At 40.8% G+C, this 16,719-nt stretch overlaps 1 protein-coding gene across 1 annotated transcript in view; it reads left to right on the top strand.

Moving 5' to 3' along the window:
• The window catches only part of Gpc6 (glypican 6), a 1,075,163-nt gene extending 1,062,216 nt beyond the window's left edge, over positions 1-12,947 (top strand). The window contains exons 8-9 of the mRNA XM_005374116.2: positions 3,267-3,442; positions 8,594-12,947. Of these exons, the coding sequence (XP_005374173.1) occupies positions 3,267-3,442; positions 8,594-8,796 (379 nt within the window). The 3' untranslated portion in view covers positions 8,797-12,947. The remainder of the gene's footprint in view (positions 1-3,266; positions 3,443-8,593) is intronic.
• The last annotated feature ends 3,772 nt before the right edge of the window (positions 12,948-16,719 follow it).

The raw sequence follows: 16,719 nt of genomic DNA, 5'->3' as shown, positions 1-16,719 counted from the left end.
TGGAGGAGCAGCCTAGCACTGGCCTTGCCCTTGCAGCCCTCTGAGCTTGTCAGCTGCAGATGGCCTGGACCTGCCAGTTATTCCAATGGGCCTCACAGATAGGCAGAGGTCTTGGAGCTTAGCACACATAACTGCATACCAATAAGGGTCAACCCAATATCATATGTTAGAGTTCGTACCAAGAAGACAATCTCAGAAACCAAAAAGAGTTTATTTACATACCAGATGAAGTCAAAGGCCTAAGTTATGCTTTACTGCAAAAATAAAGAGCTATGGGTCCACAGTTTTTTAAGATTTCTATTAGGACATTTTTGGGGGCAGCAATATTTGAAGCTTTCATGGGAAAGAATTTACAATGCACTCTGTGTGTTTTATTATTCATTATTTAGTGAACATTGTGAAGCCAGTTTTGTTCACGATACAGATGAAAACGGAGCTTATTCCGAGGGCTTCTGATTTAAAGCAGATAAACCAGTCATACACGAATATATCACGCATATGATTTGACACCTTGAAAGTGGCTTAAGCATCAAAGCTTTTCTGTGTAGCTCTTCTTTGAGAGATAGAGGGCCAGAGCCTCCTGGGGTTCATTATATTATTTTCCCTCCTTGTGTATTAAAATTTCTAAAACAAAAAGATTACCAAAGAGAAAAGAGTGATGAGGGGTGCCCGGCATGTGCATGGCTTGGTGACCACAGAACTGAGGCTGGATTTCAGTGCCGACTTATTCCTTCAACTCAGAGAGTGACTTTACACCACGCACAGAATGCCCAGCCGAACCTGGCAGCGTTACATGAGGGTGGGCAGATCCTGAAAGCTGAAATCATTATGTGCTGCAAACATGTACTAAAATAATTTTAATTAAAAAATAAAATTATCTTAGGAAAAAGTGAGAATTATGACTATTGGACCTTAAATGGGAAAGTATATCATGGACACAACAAAACCCTTTGGGACAGTGTGTTGATAAAAACAAAGTGCCTTGGATTTTTGTTCGCATGCCACCATCAACACAGACTTCTGCCACCAGATGTGTGGGGATCCCTCCCCACCAGCAAGGAAGCAGGCCCCAGGAAGGCGTGCTCTTATCTCTGCAGTTCTGACGCTATTCGCCCGGAGGCAGTGTCACCTCCCACAAGGTGAAAGCTTAGGCCCATGACTGTCCCCCAATGTTCAATGCCAGTCTGGAGCCCTATGCTGTTCCCCTGTGCTCTGACTGACTGGCTGTGAACAAGAGTTCCCATGATTCCTTCTCGGGGTGTGTGGATTTGCTTGAGTGGCTTGCAGAACTCGGGAATGCATTTATCAGTTTACTGGAAAATACATCACAAAGGATCCAGATGAAGAAAGACACAGGCTGGCCTGTAAGGGAAGGAGCTCAGAGCTTCCTGCCCCCTCTGGGCACCAGCTACAGGAACTGCCAGGTGTTCCTCTATCCTAAGGATCCTGCACTCCGTCCTTTGGGTATTTTAAGGTGGTTTTGTTGCATAGCATGATTACTAACAGATTGAGTGGGGGAAACAGCAAGCCCTGCCTACCTCAGCCTCCCTCCTTCTGGGGCGGGAGCCCACTGGAATGAGAGGGTCCATGGCACAGTATAGGACAAGGGAGATTAGAGACTATCCTTACACCTAGCTCCAAGAGAAAGGTGGAGGGAAGATTAGAGTTTCTATACCAGCCCGGGCAAAGAGAAAGTCTAGTTTCTACTGCCTGTGTTGGGGAGCAGGTATGAGACAGGAAATGGATGAAGAAGACCAAGGGTGGATTGCGCAGTATGGCCAGACAGGCAAGCACAGTGGAGCAGACTGTAAGACAAGAGGTCCCCTCGGAGTGAGTATTGCAGCCTAAGAAAGTAGAGCTGGGAGGGATGCACTTGGAAGCCTGAGCTGAGATGTGTGAATTGTAGTCAATGCTCCCAGCAACAGTGGGTGGTGTTGGGGCACATGGGCTTTGTAGACAGCTTGTGATGAGATCCTGGCATTGCCATCTGTGAGACTGCACATTTGCTTATCTTCATGAAGCCTCGGTTCTCTGTTTCATAAAAGAGGAATAAACTCAGACCTATCTCCTAATGAGCTGACAGATGGAATTTCAAAACACATGTGACGTGTTCAGCACACAGCCTGACTAGTGAGCGCCCAGAGGACATCAGCGACTATCTCAGAAGTCTTTGAGCAGAAGAGTGACAGGACAGAGTGGCAGATTAATCCAACTGCAAGTGCAGGCTGTGCAGGGAAGGGTAGAAGGGGCAAGGAAGTCAAATCGAGGCCACCAGAGCTGGCTGCCCTCCAGGGAAGGACTCGGGAAATAGGAAGAAGAAGCAGATGTGCGAAGCTTCCTGACACACAACGTTAGTAAACTAGAAAATTGATGGGTGTGCAAGTGAGACATCCAGGGGCTCTGAGCACGTTTCCAAGGGCTTTAGCTCCACTGGCATGAATACACCTAGACAGCTTTAGGCAGCTGATGTTGGAGGGCAGACAATTTTGACATTTTGGCATGAGCAAAAAAAAATATTAGGCTCAGAACCATCAGATGTTACCCTTCTATTTTACCAGATATTGGTAAATCTACCAAGTTAGACCATAGATTCTATTACAAAATAAAAACCATAATAGACATCTCAGACATGCCAGCAATCACTGGCTACTGCTAAAATGTTCCAAAGATAGAAGATATGAATGATAGATAATGATGATGATAGTAGATGGATAGATAGATAATTGATAGATGAGAGAGATACTGTACATACATATGGTACACACATAGATATATAGATAAATATGTAGTTACATAAGCAGATCCAGAAGTTTCTTTGGTTTAAAATCTGAGGTAGGGTACCCTCCACTGGCAAAAAGTCTCCTTCTATAAGAGAACTCTCTCCAAACAACACCCTATCCCATTTCTAAGTCCAGTTCTTCCCAGCAAAATGAAGAGGAGACCTGGGGAAGCTATGCAGCTCTCTTGACTGTGTGACCTTTTAGATAGAGAGAGGAAGAGTATTCTAAGAAATGCTGTAAGTCCTCAGTATAGCATTTTTAACATTGGAAGCCTACCTAATAACTTACTGACACTTAAAAACCAAGCCTGCAGCCATTTTAGCTCCATCTCCCTCTGAGGAAATGTGTATTTACTCCTTGGCATTTTCTCCAGGAATGAAATCCAGTTGGCTGGGTGTCTTGGCTCACCATTCTGGGCAGCAGTAGCAGATTCTGAGGAACCCGCTGTATCCACTTGACCTGTCATTCCTTCCTTACTCTCTTCAGATACTTACCTGAGATCATGAATGACGGGCTGACCAACCAGATCAACAACCCCGAGGTGGACGTGGACATCACCCGGCCAGACACTTTCATCAGACAGCAGATCATGGCTCTCCGCGTGATGACCAACAAACTGAAGAACGCGTACAACGGCAATGACGTCAACTTCCAAGACACAAGTAAGGAAACATTTACCAGTAACTTCCTGAGTGAAAAATGGTTGTGGCTGATTACATCATTATTTTTCTTCAAGAGCATGGTGTGTCTTTAATTATATTTTATTCTTCCCTACTTTGTGAAGCTTTTTATAGTCTAATGCATAAAACTTATTACATAAATCATAGCCAGTCTTAATAGTTTCAGTGGCCTAAATTTTCACTTTCTCCTTTCTGTATCAGTGTTTTTATGTCTGTCCCAAACTTTTGTTTCCTTCCCCCTAACACCACTGTTACATTTCTTAAATGTCCCCCACCCCAGGGTCTCCTGTGTTCAGAGGTGGGGCTCCATGTTTATTAGTGGATTAATCTATTGATGAGATCATAATATGATGGTATTGCTGGATGGGATTTAGGAGTGGAGCCCATTTATAGGAAGTGGGACATGGAGTGTGACCTTGAGGACCATATCTGGTCCCTGGCCCCCTCCTCTCTGGCTCGTTCCCTTTTCATCTGCTTCTTGGCAGCCAGAAGGTGAGCAAGCTTCCTCCACCATGCCCTTCTGCCAATTTATTTCTGTCTTAGTGACAGATGATCATGGACTGAAGTCTAGGGAACCATGGGCCAAAATACCTCTTTCCTTCTTTTGTTTTCTCAGGTATTTAATCACAGTAATGAAACACTGACTGATACAATTGCCAAAAAAATTATCTGCAGATGCTTGGACAAGCTGGGCTACAATCCCATTCTTACTCTTATAAACTGGCATCTGGAACAAATTACAGATGATCCTTAACATGTGATGATTCTACTACAATTCTTTGATTTAACCATGGAACAGAATCCATACACATTCAGTAGCACCCATTCATATTTTGAATTTGGAGTTTTTCCCAGATTAATAATATATAATACAATGTTCTCTCACCATGTTATGTGGAGGCCCGAAGTACAGGCCCTAGGCAGCCAGATTAAGAAGGAAGACAGCTGACACCTAGTGGTGTCCTGTGCTGCTATTATGGCTTATAGCTAGAGGTCCCCCTAAAGCTTCATGCAGTGTTAGGTGGGGTTTTTTGGAGGTGGCTGGATCTAAGGTGTGTGCTGCTGGGATCAAGGATGTGGTGCTGGGATTGATTCATGGTGCAGTGCTAGGATTAGGCTACCCTGCCCTGGGTGTGAGTGCTAGCTGATCTAAAGGTGGGTAATCTGGATAAGATATAAGGAACAAAGTTTACTACTGCTTGCTGAGTTTGCCACTGCTCCTGCCTGCCATGCTTTGCCATGAACTGCTTCTCCTCTGCAATGCATCCTGTCAGGCCACCCTGCCTTGGAGCCAGCCAACTATGAACTGAAACTTCTACAAACTATAAGCTGAAATAAATCTTTCTTCCTTTAACTTTAAGTGTTGAATATTTTGTCTTGGCAACAAGAAAAGTAACTAAGAGTTTGCAGAACTAAGATGTTGGGTAGGTTAGATATATTCAGTGGATTTTCAACTTAAGATATTTTCATCTTACAATGAGTTTATCAAGATGTGACTTCATCATAAGTTGAGACATATCTGTGCTGCTTGAGTCTCAGAAATTCTATATGGGTTTTGTCTAAGTGGTTTGTCTTTTCTATCTGTGTGTGCGTATGTTTTCTTCATTGTGCACCTTTACAAAGAGAATTCCTGGGAAAAGAATTCTTCAGCATTAAATGTGAAGTTGCCAGTAATTCTGTAATTTGGTCACTGAAGCAAAAGATGATGCCTATGTGCTTAAATTAATGACATAGAAAGCAGCAACTTACAGATGGACAACATTAAGTCATCTTAGTCTTTTCTGAACTGTCCCCTGAAGAAAATTTTAGTGTTCCACTCTATTTTGAAGAACACAAAAATTAATTTTCTAAATACAGGCTAATTACCAACCTGACTGACTTCATGGCTTTAAAATTTCCCGGAGTCATTTGTATCTCTTCCTTTTAGCTAAACCACTCCTTTCTTCCCAACAAGAGACTGTTATACCAAATTATTGTCTTTCTTCCCATCTTTGGATTAGTCAGTTTTCCTGTTGCTGGACACAATACCCAACAACGACAACTTAAAGGAAGAGAATTTTAATTTGGCTCAGATGCTAAAGGGTTTCACTCCATGGTCAACTGGCTCCAAGGCAGAAACATCATGGCAAAAGGGTGTGGTGGAGCCAATCTGCTTAGTTCATGGCCTCTGGGAAGCAGAGCACAGGAATGATGTCAGAGATAAAGGGGCAGGCGTCCGGATACAGGTTAGACCTCCATGACCCTTCCAGACACACCCGGAAGTATGCTCCGTCAGTCCCCTGGGTTGCTCCCAAGTCAATCAAGTAAACACAAAGAAGCTTAAGGGTCCAGCCTTATCATGACTTCACCCCTGCTTTGACCATTTTATCCCTTCTGTCTTCTGCAGGTAATAAAATGCTCTCTTACCTGGAAAGCAACTATTGGAATTAATAAATCCAGATAATAAAAATGAGTTGGTGTCATCCTTATTGCTTCTTTCTCCTCTCTGACCTAACCAGGTTGTGTATGTGTCAATCTGCAAAGCTCAGGGAATGCCTAGGAGGTAGAGATCTTGCTCTGTTTCCCCTAATAGGAAAAGGGAAATCAGCAGCAGTTAAGAGAATATTTGGCCCTCTATTTTAGGATAATACCTGTCATATGAACCATCATTACATCTCGTAGCTATGTTCACCCTTCCTGCTTATGACATTTTTTTAGGTTGCCCACCCGATCCCCTAATGAGTACACTTGTGATTTCTTTTCATAAAGAGAGGGCCATTATTTTTCCTAGTCAGAACTTTCTGTCATAATTTGCTTCCTGCATTTTTAATATTAAAGTCACTTTAATAATATCTTTGTAAAGGTTATATTACTTCTTCTTCATGATACTTGCATTCAGCACAATTCCCTTAGCAATTTTGACGTCTCTGAATTTAATTAATGGGCATTTCTCCCCTTGTAAAGGCCACTAAAGATAAAGCAGAGAAAATGTTAAGAACCTAGTATAGCATATTCAAATGATATTACCTGGTATTTAAATATGTTATCTGAAAAAAAAATACTGATAAGTTGTATCTTTCTCCTTCAAGGAGATGTTAGAATAGTCCCCACTCTACTGTGGCTTTACTTAAATGGCCTCAGTAGCTAAGATGGCACCAGTCTCTTGGGGCTATCCAGGACACATTAGCCTACGAGGCAGCAGGAGGGGTTTAGGGATATTGGTTGAAATCATGGAGTAAATGAAGAAATGAGAAAATATTATTGCCAAGTTTACAGTTTCCTGAGTCAGAAACATTTTCTCATTTATTGCCCATAACAATTCTCTGAAATAAATGTTATTAATTTTATGTATGAGGCTAACTTGTTCTTCCTAATGCTTTTCAGTTAATTGTGGCAACGTTTGTAGGTCCTTTTGCTGTAGATGCCATATTTTTTTCCACCAGCATGATGGACAGCAGTGGAGTTGATGCCTTCAGGCAGTTTATCAAGTTTATCTCCACATACCTGCTGCAGAACAAATGTTCTGATCCATGTTGGTTTAGGCAAAGAAGCAAAAATTGAGTCAATCGCTTAAGGCACATTTATTTATTTAGCATTTTTTGAGCAACTGCTGTATGCCAGGGATTGCGAATGATCACAGAAATCCAGAAGTAGTAAACATTTATACAAAATTTCTACCTTCAACATATTTACATTCTCCTGGTGAGATAAATAGTAAAGAGTAATGAATAACACAATCTAGGTGACAATGAGTACTTTCACATAGTGGGGGATTTGTATCAGGACACCCCTCCACGGATACCAAAGTCCACAAATGCTCTAAATCCTTATATGAAATGGCTTAGTATTTGATGTAACTTATGCACATCCTCCCACATACTTGAAATAATCTCTAGATTACTCATAGCACCTAATAAAATGGAACTGCTATGCAAATGGCTGTGATCCTGTATTGTTTAGGGAATAACTAATGACAAGAAAAGAGGCCTGTGCATGTTCAGTGCAGAAGCAAGACTCAGTACTATGTTAAAGTGCTACTTGGTTAAGTCCGCAGACACAGGGCCCTCAGGTACAAAGTGTGGGCCATAATTAATGCAGGTTGGTCTGGGGCCAGATCTGAGAGAGTTTATCAAGCAAGAAGGAAGCAAGCAGAGAAGTGTGGGAAAAGAGTGGACCAAGGGACACGCACAGCAGAAGAGAAAGGCGCCACCCTAACACAACACACTGGATAGGCACCTGGGCATTAGCGTCCAGCAGGGAACGGGCAGTTTCTCTTGTAAAGGGCCAAATATTAGGTCAGATTTTGAGGGCTACTCTGCCACTCCGCTCTTACAACATGAGTGTGGTTAGCAGGAAGGGGAATGTGACCAGGTGTAGCTGTGTTCTGGTCAGATTTTATATAGAGACCCTGAAGCTGGAATTTCGTATACTCACTTCTTACATGTCACAAAATAGTGTTCTTCATTGGCTTTTCCCACAAACATTTAAAATATAAAGGTTGGTCTTAGGGTATGGGCTGTACCAAACTAAGCAACAGGCGGTAGCTTGTCAATCCCTGGTTTAGAGGGAGATGCTGGTGGACAGAGTCCATCTTTACTCTTAGGAGGGGAATACCAGTGGGGAAAAGCAAAAGTAATAATAAGGTAGGACACAGTCATATATAGTGCAGTGGTAATAATAATATCTACCTGCCATAATGCTTTGCTATTTTTTTCTCCAGTTTCCTACCTGCAGTGCTTATTTCCCTAGGCTATGTTTTCCTTTAAAGTACCCTTTAAAAAATCCCTTCAGAAACATGCTATCTGCTAAGAACAACAACTCTGAGGAAAAAGAATGAATTTCTTAATGCCATTTAAATATTTGCTAGAAGAAATAATGTCTTTCTAATCTTTGTTTAAGAAAAGTTTTTCTGATGCCATCATGGTAGGTAATAACTCTGGATTTCCATTAAGACTGTGTTTCATCCACCTATTTCTATACAGTCCATCTTTTCTGGTCACAGACCCACCTTTGGGGTGCAGATCCAGTGGGACTTGTCCCACTGGAACCAGGGATGGGAGAGGCCCTCCTCCCACATGCTCAGCATCATCATGTTCTTTGCCTCTGCTTTCTCCTGGTGTGTGGTCTAATTCTTCTTCCATCTTTCCACACCAGGCGATGAATCTAGTGGCTCAGGAAGTGGCAGCGGATGCATGGATGATGTGTGTCCCACGGAGTTCGAGTTTGTCACCACAGAGGCCCCTGCAGCTGACCCTGACAGAAGAGAAGAGGACTCTTCTGCAACCCGGCTTGGCCACTCGCTGCTCTCCTGGCCTCTGGTCTGTGTGATCCTGGCACTGCAGAGACTGTGCAGATAATCCTAGGCTTTGGTCAGATGAAACTGCATTTTAGCTGTTTGAGTGGCCAACTCCCTTCTTTTCTTACACTCTTGGACAATGGACCATGCCTCAAAAACTTAAAGTTTTCTATGAGAAGAGAGCAGTACTGCCTCCCTTTTTGTTTTCCCAAAGAGTACCGGGTGCCAGATGAACTGCTTCCTCTTTCCTTCAGCTATCTGTGGGGACCTTGTTTATTCCAGAGAGAATTCTTACTCAAATCTTTCGTACCAGGAGATTTTCTTACCTTCATTTGCTTTTATGCTGCAGAAGTAAAGAAATCTCACGTTGTGAGTTTTTTTCCCCCATAAAAAAGTTAGGAAGAAAATAATTTTCCTTTTAAAATCAGGCCAAACCCCAAGACAACTGCATTTTCAACAAAGAAGCAACGAGAGAAAAATAAAAGAACTTTAATGCTATAGGTTCTACATTGACAGCCAACTCCCAGGGTAAGCTTTTCTGTGACAAATCAGGTTATAAAAATGCTTCTGGGGAGAAAGCTTGAAAAATTTTAAAATGTAGTGAAAATACACTGTTGTCTTGGAGGTATCGTCTTGCACTCTAACCATACAATACCAAATTGATTTGGAGGTACTGATCCTAAATTTAGAATTCCATCCTTAATATGAAAGCAAAACTAACCATAACTCAGCACCTCTCTGTCACCTGCCCAATATCAACTTAGGTAATGGCACCATTTTTTTAAATCCCCCAGTGTCTGTCCATTGTAGCGAATTGGCACAAATTTTTCCCCTTCATCTTTGGTGACTAACGGATGTCCCCATCAACTCATCCTCCTTCCTGTCTGGATTGAAAATCATCTTCAATGATACAGTCTCTACTTTTGCCACAGGTTTGACATGAATTCGATGTTTCTGCCCCTGTGTTCATTACCCTCCCCCAGATAAGAGTTCTTTTTTGCTGAATTGTTAAACAATGAGATCCATAGATCAGTTTTTATTTTTAAACTATTTGCTTTGTGTCAGTTGGGTTTCTCCATCACAAGGGCATTCTCTTACAAAATAACTCACAACAACAGAGAAAGTCAAGACAAAAAAAAACTATATATAGTATGGACATAGAGATTTCTTTCACTTTTTTAGTCTTAGTATGATCATCTATTTTTATATCTATATATATAAATCACAGATTTTAACTTCTTAATTCCAAGCTCAGGGTTGACACACCTTTGTAACAAAAAATGTTTTGTCAACCAGCTCTTCTTGTTTTGTGCTGCTCAGAGAAGGGATTCCTCAATGACCTGTGAGCACCAAGAATCAAGAAAGAACTTTTTACGTATCTAACTGTCCATCTATTCAAAGTTTGCAAGGGCACATCCTTTACGCATGAGCATGCTTTGTCCCTGGTGCTCTACCTGGGCTGAGCTCATGGGACCAGCCATGGGTGTGCAGAATTTTACTGGTGATGGAAACTGTTTTGTGTAAAGAATGTTACTCACGAAACACCATTGCTCTCATGTACAACACCTCTGGCCTAGGATTCCTGCTTGGCACTTGGATGAGTAAACTCAACTCAAGAGGCCGATTTAGAGCCACAGCCTAACCCATCCACCAAGTATGCCAAAGCCAGACCCAGTGTTCCCCCTGGCAGAGAGAAGCAAAATGAACCAAACCAGGGCTTTATGAATACAGTTGGCTATCCACATGTTCCTTGGTTTTTATGTTGCATCCGAGTGGGGTAAAGTAATGTGTCAAGACACCATAGATGCCAGTCACACTGTAACTAACTCATTGACAGTACTGACACGTAAATGGTATTTTTTTGATCTCTGTTCTCATCAAAATTAAAATTAGTTATTGATTTAGTCACCACATTTAAGTAGAACACACGCGGCACAATAGTATTAAGTATATTTGAGCACTTTTGCAAAACAGAAAGTATTTACAAGCATCTATTGCCACTTTATGCCTAAAGAAATATAAAGTGTAGTATTCTGAGAGACTTTGTGGCATCTTTCATTTAAATCTTTGTGAAATTAACACTTAAGCTAATTCAGCATTACACGCTTCTAGAAAATCACCCATTTCACTGCCAACCTTCGGCTTTCTGTCAGCAATTACGTAGAACACATCTCTATGAAGGACCAGTTGTTTAAGTTGCTCATTTCACTGTATGTTTAAAAATCAGTATTGTTTTTCTCCAAGCATTAAGGTGCAATACAAATTAAATCAACCTTGATTTTCCAGAATAACTTGTTTATATGGCTTTAAATTCCAAGTCTTTCTTTTTAAAATATTTCTGCACTATCTTCTATGAAATAGACCAGGATGTCTTGTTTTTCCTGTGCTTTCACCGCTAAATGGTTTTGTGCATGTGTATGAATACACATTATATTAATGAATGTGAACCCATGTTCTGTACGCACTAAACACACAGATAATATATAAACGCCTGCTTCATTTGCTTCCACACCTTCATTATCAGTAATATCCCTATTGATGAGATATAGTGATGCATACGAGCTGGGCAGAGAGCTGAAATGACTATCAGTTAATGATGCCACAATAGTAGTCACCCTGCATGGATGTGGTCAAAATATTATCCAATTGTATTTCCTGGTTTTTACCATCATCCTAGTGGGATTTTCAGACTAATTTAGCATAAAATTTTTTTTTCTGTCCTTAAAGGATTTAGTTTCATCTAGTTACCCCTTTTCAGTAAGTGTTTTTGAAATCCCTCTCCCAAATTAACTTTTCTCATTTCATAGTGATAGGGAATACAATGATGCTCCAGTATCTGTCAGGACCTGCCCTCGTTGGTTCTGAAATCCCCTGAATTCTGTAACCGCATCGTAACTCCTGTTATGAGTAGAGAGGGACGGGCTCACTGAAATCGGACACTAGAAATGGGTGGGTGGATGCTCATAACCGCAAACACTTAGCTTATTGAAGTGCCTCTATTTACATGTTCTTTAGTTATAATATGTATTTTTCTAACAGAAATACACGTCTGTAACTGATGTATATTATACTTTGTATATGTTACAACAAAAGACAAACAGAGGCTAACGTCTTTAGCAGAGAAGAATGAATTGCAAATTTACATAGAACTCTGGTTCTGTACTGAAGGACAGCTTGACAACCTTCTGTCATTGTAATGAAGGTGATGTTGGCACTTTGATTACAGCCATTACAAAATGTTAGCACTGGAAATCTGACTCCCTTACAGTGGCTGGCCCAGACAGGATAAGTAATGTGTACCACCTGCTTCAGATGTAAGGGATAGAAAATACTATTTTGTCTATACTGAAAAACACTATTATTCATGGACAAGCAGTCATAATTTAAAAAGTAATAGTTGTTAAATCAAACACATTGAAAATATTATTGGATACAGAACCCCGATATTTAATTTATATTCCCTGCTGCAGACATTAGCCTACTTTAATTCTTTTGCCATTACATACACATTTTGGCTACAGACTGATCACCAACTAACGTCCCCAAGGAGGAATGAAACGGCAAATTCCTGAGTTGTGATTCTTTTATGATTCCTCTTTGCAAGGCTAGTGATCAGATGGTTTGATCAAAGGTAAAATGTCAACAAATGCAACTTTTGACTGCCCCAAACTTGCTGAAATTCAAACTCATCTTCCCTGACCACAATCACTAGCAGATCTGACTTTTAATCCAAAAAACAAAAGCAGGTTAGCTTTGCCAGTGGAAAAGTAAAGGAGACCATAACTTCTACATTTGCACTGTGCTCCTCCTGTGGGGAGACATTAGCCAGTGTTTAGTTTGAGGCCAACTTATACAAATAGAGTATTGATTTGTACGCATTCTGGAGACGCTCTATCACGGTTTACATGGCTTGCTACAGCAGACTCAGCTTAGCATGGGAACGTTTGGAACTGCATTGAAAGTTGAGTAATTACTGGAATCACTGACTTGGCCGTGTAATGAGGCATTTCTATGAGAAAAATCTGACGATGGCATCATAGCGAGGTCTCTGTGTGCATATACATACTATATGTGCAGGATAAATGTGCACCAATCAAACCTAAAATTTTATGTGACTGTCAAATGACTATTATTTGGATTAAGATTTTTTCATTCCTGATTTGGATAGAAAATTGCTATTAATCTTGTATTAAAATAGTTTTTAAAAACCTACCTGTGCCTTTCCTGCATTTTCTTAATCACTGTCACAGTCTAAATTTCAGAGCTTTTGATTTATTCGTTTGTTTGAGATGCTTTTAGGTGATTTAATAATAAAAAACAAAAACAAAACCTACAGATTAAACCAATGCCACTCACCAAAGTACATACCACATTTGAAACTGAGTATTTAAAACTTGAGAGCATTCAGATTTTCCCAGATGTACATGGGAAACACTCTGTGTCTCTTCTTTTGTATTGGTTTCTTTTGATGAAAAATTTAGTAAGTTAGAACTGGTGTCGGTACTTTATAAGGGAGGGCAGAAAAATAAGATCATATATGGAAGGCCTAGGATTTGCAAATTTTGCAAACTGCATTGACTTTTATAGTGTATTTCTGAAATGTTTGCATGCTCTTGGGCATGCTGAAGAGTCGATGATCAAACATTTATTGAATTTCTCCTCCCAGCCAACCTTAAGGTGGATGTCCTGTCATAGAGGTTGCCAGCAAACACCAGTTAAACCTTACTCATTTTTTAATTCCCTTAACCATGATCATTGCAAATACTTCACTTAAGAATTTTTTTTTAAATAAAAGAACTCACATAAATAAAGGTATCCAGAATACATCATCAAGCTGTGAGGAATACTGTAAATTAAATCACATTATTATCATCTTGGTTTTTATTATGAAAAGTGATTTTTTTTTGAGACAGGGTCTTACTGTGTAGTTCAGGCTGGCCTTGAATTCACTATGTAGCCCAGGCTGACCTCAAATTCATAGCAATCTTCCTGCCTCAGCCTCTGGAGTGCTGGGCTTATAGGCATGCACCACTACACCCGTCTGAAAAGTGATTTTTTACAAGACAATTAAGGAACTTTAGGATAGCTACACCTAGAAAATCAGAATATAACAAATTTTATTTGGAAGTAGACTGAAACCCACTTATTGTAAAGGACAAACATTCCAAAGGTTTTGGAAAAATACAATCACATACCCTTAGGATAAATGAGCAGGGATAATAGTTAAAATATTTGCAGAAAAGTGTGTGTCAAAATGACATTGGCTATAAAAATACCAACTTATAAAACAGTGGCAAGCAGCATGTTGTTTTGTGTCTTGAGAGCTAGAAAGATGTAGCCACACATTTGTCTATTTGAGCAGACATTCACAGTTGATGTGGCAGACACATTTCAATCCCATAATGAACCTGTGGGTGTAAACACGTGGCTGAATGTATTCTGTTCCCTCATAAATTGAACACAGCAAAGCCAGGAGGCATTAGATGCTGATGCCAGGCTTTGTAGCTGTGCAAAGAACTCAGGTTCTTGTATATCTCGAAGACAAAAGCAGAGAAAAAAGGCGGGAGTTTTACTCCAAGAGTGTCAAGTCAGGAGAGAAACAGACAAAAAAAAAAAAAAAAAAGACTTTCAAACTGGGGTCAAGTGCTCAAATGAATATCTACCTTGAATAAAAGCATCCTTTCAATAAGAACAAGCACCTGTGGGTTTTTTCATTGCAAAGTTTTTTTAAAAATGATGCAAAAGATTAACTGTATTTTCAAAAGATATGTAATGTGCCATTACCACCAGGCAGACATGATTCCAGGTGAGTGAAAAGCACACCGAGATTTCTGCTCCCAGAAAATTGATATGGGCAGGGGAAAGTAGGCAGCAGATGCAGAAACATGATGACTTCATGAAGTGGAAGATGCCATAGCGAAATACAACAGGAAGTGGGGTAGTGGCTACAGAGGAAACTCTTTAGATCATGATAGTTGAGCTCTGATCTAACAACAGGAAAGGAACAAGCCTCAGGCAGAACTGGGAATAGAGCTTTCTAGGCAGAGAAAAGGCAAGTGCACAGATCTCAGTCCAGGGACAAGCTGCTGAGCTTCTGTGTGTCTGGAGACAGTCAGTGAGTCTGTACATGGTGAGAGAGCACAGAAGAACTGACCTGGCAGCTGTGAGAATACCAGTGGCTAACCCTGCACACAGCCCTGCACACATGCCCTTCCAACAGTACTTACTAACATTTGAAAACATACTTGAACAAGAAACTTTTCCAAGGTCTTTATGTGTTTCATTTTTATAGGATCTCTATGATACAGGAATAATAATGACCATTTTATACTAAATAAAATGAGATTGTGAGATTAATGAACTTGTCCAGGCACACAAAGAAGACCACCACGCTACAGGCCAGGTCTGTAAAGAACTGGAGAGAAAATGAAGGTATATGAGTGTCTTGGTTCCTTTTGTCTCCTTGCTAAGGGAAAACACCTGACGCCCAAAATTAAAGAAGGAGAGGTTTGTTTAGCTCACAGTTTGTGGAGGTTTCAGTCCATAATTGGCTGGCTCCAAGACAGAGTGGCACATGGCAGAGGACAACAGTTCATGGCCACGGAAAACAGACAAAGCAACAAGAATAAAAAGGAGGAGCAAAGACAAGCCTCTTTCCCTCCCTTATATTGTATGCAGACTACCTGCCCCAGGGTGGGTGTAGCACTCACACCCATAATCCCAACACTGGACCATGAATCAATCATAACTCTAGAAGCCCATCCCATGACTACATGAGGCTTTGGGGGAACATTCAGACAGAAACCATAACAATATGGATAACTATCATTTTTCCCATTACAAACTGAAGTGGGATTCCCAAGAGTATTCTGAGAATTGGCAATAAGTGTGAACTCATCAAGTATGAAAGCAGGAATCCACAGATTTGTCTTTGTGCAGAGAAGCTCTATTAGATGTTTCCTCTGAAATGTAATGCCAGTTAGCTACTTTCTGTCTTAACATTTTGGCAAATTCAGACTATCAGTTCTGGGTTGGTGTAAGTTACAGTCACTGCAAACCAGAGTGTGATGCCTGGGACAGGAACGTGTTAAACCAGTTTCCCATTGTTGGTTCCTTGGCCCAGGCATGACATTCACAGAAAGCAAGTTGTCCTAGCCCCGGTCCCATCTCCTGCCACCCTGTGACATTTCCCATACAGTCTTCTCTATGCTTTATTTACAGTCAACTTGGCCGAAAATATGAATCAAGACAGTATGATAATGAGCCAATTCAAACAGATGCTTGGGGTGGCCACATTGTTGACCAAATTGACCCTCGGAGCATTCTGGGAAGTCCTATGGCCTTGAAGACCTGCCCAGATGAAGACCGGACTACAGGAAGCCTCGGGCCCTTCTTCTTTGTAGAGTTAAAGCTCTTTTTCTTGTTGGTTTCCCTCCTGCCTGTTTAAAGGGCAGGGTCAATTCCAGGGTCAATTCCTTTCTGGGAGAAACAGTCCGAATCCGTGTTGTTGACTGCAGGCTGTTTCTATCCTGAAAAGTTCTTCAGACATTCAGAAAGGTGAATATCAAGTTAGGGAACAGTCTATCTGCAAAAGTGTTGATTTCTCTTTTCTGACATAGCATGTTTTATGTTTGCATAAAGCATTTCACCCTAAAGGGAGCTTTCAAGTTTTTTTTCTTCTATAATCTTCACTGTATTTCCATGGAGCAGGCAGGGGTTACTGTCCTTATTGCATAGATCGGAGAAGCTACAAGTTGAAACCAAGATTGCCGCACCTTGCCTTCACTAATCCTTACCCCTAACCCACCCAAATCCTTAGGATTTGAATATAAATCATTCTGGTTCTTATTAGTTTGTGAAACCAGCCCAGCAGCTCATCTGCGGGAATCCTGTAACCAATTCTCTAGGCCAAGTCTGGTAGGATGACCCCCTGCTGGTTTTGGCTTCATCTCCAGTTCTGAGTCACATATTGTGAATATTGTAT

The sequence above is a fragment of the Chinchilla lanigera genome, unplaced genomic scaffold (genome assembly GCF_000276665.1).
Source record: "Chinchilla lanigera isolate Chin_1 unplaced genomic scaffold, ChiLan1.0 scaffold00003, whole genome shotgun sequence".
Lineage (NCBI taxonomy): Eukaryota > Metazoa > Chordata > Mammalia > Rodentia > Chinchillidae > Chinchilla > Chinchilla lanigera.
The sequence above is the reverse complement of the archived record's forward strand: the minus strand, read 5'-3'. Positions and strand labels throughout refer to the sequence as shown.